General features: G+C 52.1%; 1 protein-coding gene across 1 annotated transcript in view; it reads right to left on the reverse strand.

The window, feature by feature from the left end:
* The window catches only part of Gnal (G protein subunit alpha L), a 194,189-nt gene extending 188,625 nt beyond the window's left edge, over positions 1-5,564 (reverse strand). The window contains exon 1 of the mRNA XM_045144469.1: positions 5,201-5,564. Coding sequence (XP_045000404.1) covers positions 5,201-5,549 — 349 coding nt within the window. The 5' untranslated portion in view covers positions 5,550-5,564. The remainder of the gene's footprint in view (positions 1-5,200) is intronic.
* Positions 5,565-6,000: the final 436 nt, after the last annotated feature.

Raw genomic sequence — 6,000 nt, forward strand, 5'->3', positions numbered from 1 at the left:
TGACTCTAATAAGTAAATAAAAATCAAAAAAAAAAAAAAAAGAAAGAAAGAAAAAAGATAGTGACAACATTTTTTGGGCTGGAGCATTTTCTAGTCAAATTCTTTCCAAAAAAGTGCATGTATTGTGTACATTTGAGCTCTTGCTTGCTATGTCTGATTCCAGATATGAGTTAATATACAAGTTGTATTAGCTTATGAGAGATAATGGTCTTTAAAATTTTTTGCTTATCTTTATTTATTTGAGAGCAACAGAGAGAGAAAGAGGCATGGGGGGGGGGGGAAGGCGTGGGTGCCAGGGCCTCCAGCCACTGCAAACGAACTCCAGACGCGTGCGCCCCCTTGTGCATCTGACTAAACGTGGGTCCTGGGGAATTGAACCTCAAACCGGGGTCCTTAGGCTTCACAGGCAAGTGCTTAACCGCTAAGCCATCTCTCCAGCCCTTGATCTTCTTTTGAGGTAACCTGTGTATTAGGCAACCAGTAGTCCCTCAGTATCTGCAGTTTGGTGCCTGCAGATTCAGTTATCCACAGTACTTAAAAAATAATCAGGTGGAAAAATTTCAGAAATAAACAATTCGTAAGTTTTCAATGGCCAGTCATTCTGACTGGTGTGAGGGAATCCTGTGCTGACCCCTCCTGCTGAGGAGGTAAACTCTCCCTTTGTCCAAAGTATCCACACTGTATCTGGCAGGTTACTGAGCAGCTGCCTGGGGTTGATACCTGGAGGTGTATCACAGTGCTTGTGTTTAAACCTTAAGGTGTGTTACAGGAGATGGGGAGAATGGGTTAGGGGACCTTTGTAATTCAAGCTTGTAATAGTTAAGTTCTGAGGTCAACTTGATCAGTTTAGGAATCCACAGACATTCCTCTTGGTTGGGTCTCTGAGGTGGCTTCCAGGAAGGATTAACTGAAGGAGAAATTCCTCTTCTCAGAGCGGGCCCATCCCTCAGAGTGGGCAGCCCTCTGGGAGGGGGGCTTTATTTAAGGACGCTCTGGGAGAAAAGGGTCCCTTCCTCCTGCCTGGCTCCTGTGCTGCTTGCTGGTGAGCGTCTTCTGCATGTGCATCTTTCTTTCTTTCTTTCTTTTTTTTTTTAAGGGGGAGGTTTGAGGTAGGGTCTCACTGTAGCTCAGGCTGACATGGAATTCACTTTGTAGTCTCAGGGTGGCCTCGAACTCACAGTGAGCCTCCTACCTCTGCTTCCCGAGTTCTGGGATTAGAGGCGTGTGCCACCGCGCCTGGCTCGCACGTGCATCTTTATTTTTCGGCTATCCTTCCTAGGCATTGGAACCTCAACCTTCCAGCATGGACTGAAGACCAGTGGCTCTGCAGGAAGCCTTCAGGCCTTCAGCACTGGGTTGGGATGCTGAGGCACCCAGCCAGGTGGACTAAGTCCCTTCCAGGCTCCTTAACTCTCAAGCCTGCAGACTTCTGTTGTTGGACTGCTGTAAACTAATCCAATAAATTCCTTTTATTTCTTCCAAATACAGTTCCTTCTATGGGTTCTGTTCCTCTAGAGAATCCTGACTAATGCACTTTAGAAAGAAACCTGCATTTACATTCTGTTAGTGACCTGTTTTTTTTTTTTTTTTTTCTCTCGGAGCTAACTCTCCAGCACATGCGCAGCTTGGATGAGGAGCAGATATCAGCAGACATATAACCAGACCCAGTGGTCAACAAGTGCGTGAGCTCTGAGGTCCAGAAAGGACAATGAGGGACAAGTGGGGGGGGCGACAACGAGGGGAGCATGCAGGTCACAAATGCAGGATGTGATGACCACCTGACAGGGAACCATCGTCTTTCTGTCTTCCTTTGTTTTCTTCTCTGTTAACAACTGCTGGCAGGAGAGCCACCTTAAGGCAGGTAGGATGTTAACCAGCTACCTTCTCAGAGCACCTGTCCTTTGAATACAGGATAATGTAAAAATTGTTTACAAATATTTTAGTTGGGCTGGAGAGATGGCTTAGCGGTTAAGCTTAAGCGCTTGCCTGTGAAGCCTAAGGAACGTGGTTCGAGGCCCGGTTCCCCAGGACCCACGTTAGCCAGATGCACAAGAGGGCGCATGCATTTGGAGTTTGCTTGCAGTGGCTGGAAGCCCTGGAGTGCCCATTCTCTCTCTCTCTCTCTCTCTCTCTCTCCTTCTCTCTGTCTGTCACTCTCAAATAAATAAATAAAAATAAACAAATAAAATTAAAAAATATTTTAGTTATTAGCAAGGGGAGAGACAGAGAATGAGTACAAATGGGCAGACAGGGCTGCATGCCCCTGCAAGATGAACTTCAGAAACATGCACTACTTTATGCATCTGACTTTTACATAGGCACGGGGGCACAGAACCTGGGCCATTGGGCTTTGCAAGCAAGCATCTTTAATCCCTGAGCCATCTCTCAAGCTCAAGATTCAATTCTTGTCTGGGCTCAGACCTGTTTGTGGTAACATACATACTCTGGTATTACAGGTACATTATAATTCTTTTTTTAAAAATTTTTTATTTTATTTTATTTTATTTTATTTATTTGAGAGAGACAGACACAGAGAGAAAGACAGATAGAGGGGGAGAGAGAGAGAATGGGCGCGCCAGGGCCTCCAGCCTCTGAAAATGAACTCCAGACGCGTGCGCCCCCTTGTGCATCTGGCTAACGTGGGACCTGGGAAACCGAGCCTCGAACCGGGGTCCTTAGGCTTCACAGGCAAGCGCTTAACCGCTAAGCCATCTCTCCAGCCCACATTATAATTCTTATGCTATTCACCTCACTCTATCACATCTCTTAGACACTTTACCACCTCACATCTTCACAAGCAACATGAATAGAATACAGTAAGATTTTGGAAAGGGCTGGGGAGATGGCTAAGTTGTTAAAGGTGCTTGCTTGCAAAGCCCACTGGCCTGGGTTTGACCCCCCAGTTACCCACATAAAGCTAGACGCACTTAGTGGAGCATGTGTCCGGAGTTCATATGCAGTAGCAAGGGGTTCTGGTGCTCCTATATTCTCTCTCTCTCTCACACACACACACACTAAAATAAATAAATAATTCATAAAACACTTTGGAGAGCAAGACTATTCATATAGCTTTTGTTGCTGTATACTGTAACAATTCTATTATGGGCTGTTGTCCGTCTCTTACTGTGTCTAACATCTTCAGCTACCAGAGATAGGTATCCATAGGAAAAAAGCACACTCTAGGATATTATCTGTAATTTCAGTTATCCATGGAGATCTTGAAATGTATCCCCAAGGAAAAGGCAAGACTCTTCTTGTGTTTATATTTTGTTCTTTGTTTCAAAAAAAAAAAAAATTCAATGATTTCCCCATGACACAGCAACCAGGTTTATATTACTATTCATTCTTAAAGTGGGTGTAAGTCCTTTAAAACCCAGCATTTGTTCTCTAGACTTTAAAGTTGCTTTCATGTATAGACCAGCTTTTTTTTTTTTTTTTTTTTTTCCTGTTGTTTTGAGGTAGAGTCTCACTCTAGTCCAGGCTGACCTGGAATTCACTGAGTAGCCTCAGGGTGGCCTCAAACTCACCGTGATCCTCCTACCTCTGCCTCCCAAGTGCTGGGATTCGCCACCACGCTGGGCACAGCTATTTATTTTTATTTGAAAGAAAGGGGAGAGGGGATGGGCTCGCTTCCTGTCACTGCAAGGAACTCCAAAGGCATTCACTCTGTGTATAGGGCTTTATGTGAGAATCCACCTTCATCATAAGGTTTTGCAAGTAAGTGCCTTTAACCACTGACTCATCTCCCCTCAGCCCTAAGCTGTTTTTTTTAAATTAAATAATTTGTTTGTTTGTTTGTTTGAGAGAAAGAGGCAGATAGATTCACCAGAGCCTCTAGCCACTGCAAATGAACTCCAGACACAGGTGCCAGCTTGTGCATCTGGCCTTACATGGGTGCTGGGGAATCGAACCTGGGTTCTATGGCCTTGCCAGCAAGCGCCTTACCCTCTAAGCCATCTCTGCCTAAGCCGGCTTTTTTACTCAGGTCATGGCACAGATCCTTTCCCTAGGCACAGCAGTGCACGGACCTGAATGAGAATTTGCTTTTTTTTTTTTTTATCAAATTCAAACATTTTTTTTCCCCCCTCTTAAAAATTTTAAAAAGGCAGCGAATGGTATCGAGGTTTCATGACTTCTCCTCTCCTTCATACTACAGCCGTAGACAAGTTTTCTGGTTTACTTAGTAAGAACGCTCACAACCCAGCTATAACTAAGCTCTCAGAAGACACCCGAGCCGCGCCAACGCTGGCGGCTCGGTGCCAGCGCCTCTCCAGGCTGGCGCGGTGCCAGTCTGCTGCTGACGGGTTTTGAGGAACTGCAAATACCCGCAGGGCACCAAGCTAGCGCCACTTCGCCCACACATACCACCTTGACGGGGACGCTTTTCCGTAAAGGCCAGCACCCCACACTGGCCAACAGCTCTGCTCTAAGGCTGTCGTTTGGAATAAAAGCTTGTGGTCAGACCAAAAAAAAAAAAAAAAAAGGGCTTCGAAGTCCCCTGTGGCTGGTGTTCTTAAAACGTTTCCTGTACAGCCGAGTGGTGGGGCAGGAAAGAGGGCAGGGCTGCAGTGAGATGTCCCCGTGGAGTCCATGCTCCCGAAACCAGGGAGGGTCCAGGGCAGATCTCCCAGAGAGGCTCATTCATTAGTCGGCCTCGAGCACACGACCTCCTCCGGCGCTAGCCGTGGAGCGGAGGACAGCGACGTCACTCAGGAGGGTGCTCGCCACCGGGTCACTTTGTTGCCAGCGTCATCCGAGACGACACGCCTGGCATTCTTCTACGTGGAGTTTGGCCCGCCGCCCCTGCGCGCGGTGCTTCCCGCGCTCCAGCAGAGCATCCCGACCCCGTCCCCTCATCCGGGACCGGGTCCTGCAAACCCGACCCCGCCCCGCACCCCGCGCTCCAGCCGCGCGCGCATCCCGACCCCGCCCGACATCCCATTCTCCTCCAGCCCCGCATCCCGACCCCGCCGAGCATCCCGACCCCGCCCCGCACCCCGCGCTCCAGCCACGCACTGCCGGCCGGGCCTCGCATCCCATTCTCCAGCCGCGCACCTCAACCCCGCCCCGCATCCTCAACGGCCGCCGAGCACATCGACCCCGCCCCGCACCCCGCGCATCCCGGCCCCGCCGCAGGCCCGCCTCCCCTGGGCGCCGTGCTTCCCGCGCTCCGGCCGGCCGGCCGGCCGCGCGGACCTACCGAGCAGCAGGAGCCGGTGCGTCAGCTGCAGGTCGCGCTTCTGCTCGCGCAGCATGCGGTCGATGCCCCGGCTCACTTTGCGCGCCTCCTTGGCCGCCTCGCGCTCCTCGGCGCGCAGCAGCTCCGGGCGCCGCCGCCCCTCGCCCGCCGGCTCGGCCCGGGGCCGCGCGCACGCCACTATCTGCCCGCCGCCCGCCAAGAGCCGGGGCCGGGCGGCGGGGGCCGCGGGGGCCGCCGGGGCCCGGGCCGCGCCGGGCTGAGCATCCTCCACCGGCGTCTCGGAGGCCGCGCAGGGGCCGTCCGCGGAGTCCCCGAAGAGCAGCGGCCGCAGACTGTAGCACAGACCCATCGGGGCGCGCAGCACAGGGGACCACCGGTCCCCCCCCCGCGAGCGAGCTCAGGCCGGGGCCCCCGCCGAGGGGCTGGACGCGGCGGCTGCGACCCGACCCCGAGTCACCGGCCGCCGGGTGTGGCTGGGGCGAGCCTGGGCGGAGGTCCGCTGCCCCTCACTGTGCTCGAGGGCCATGGTGCATGGTCCGCAGGTGCAGCGGTAGCGGCCGCTGGCGCTGAGGTCACCTGAGAAGCTGGGAGCTGGCCGGGCAGCCTGGCCTTCTAGAGCTCCGTCCCAGAAAAAAAGCCTCCGCCCCTCTACCGTAAATACAGCCCCCGAGCCTGGTTCCCTTTACCGTAAATACGGCATCCAGGGCCTACGTCCCTACCGCCAAGTATGGCTATTCTGGATGACTGTAAATTTCATTGCGCATGGGCGCATTTGCTGCATAAGCACCAGGCAGAGCTCC

The sequence above is a fragment of the Jaculus jaculus genome, chromosome 2 (genome assembly GCF_020740685.1).
Source record: "Jaculus jaculus isolate mJacJac1 chromosome 2, mJacJac1.mat.Y.cur, whole genome shotgun sequence".
Classification (NCBI taxonomy): domain Eukaryota; kingdom Metazoa; phylum Chordata; class Mammalia; order Rodentia; family Dipodidae; genus Jaculus; species Jaculus jaculus.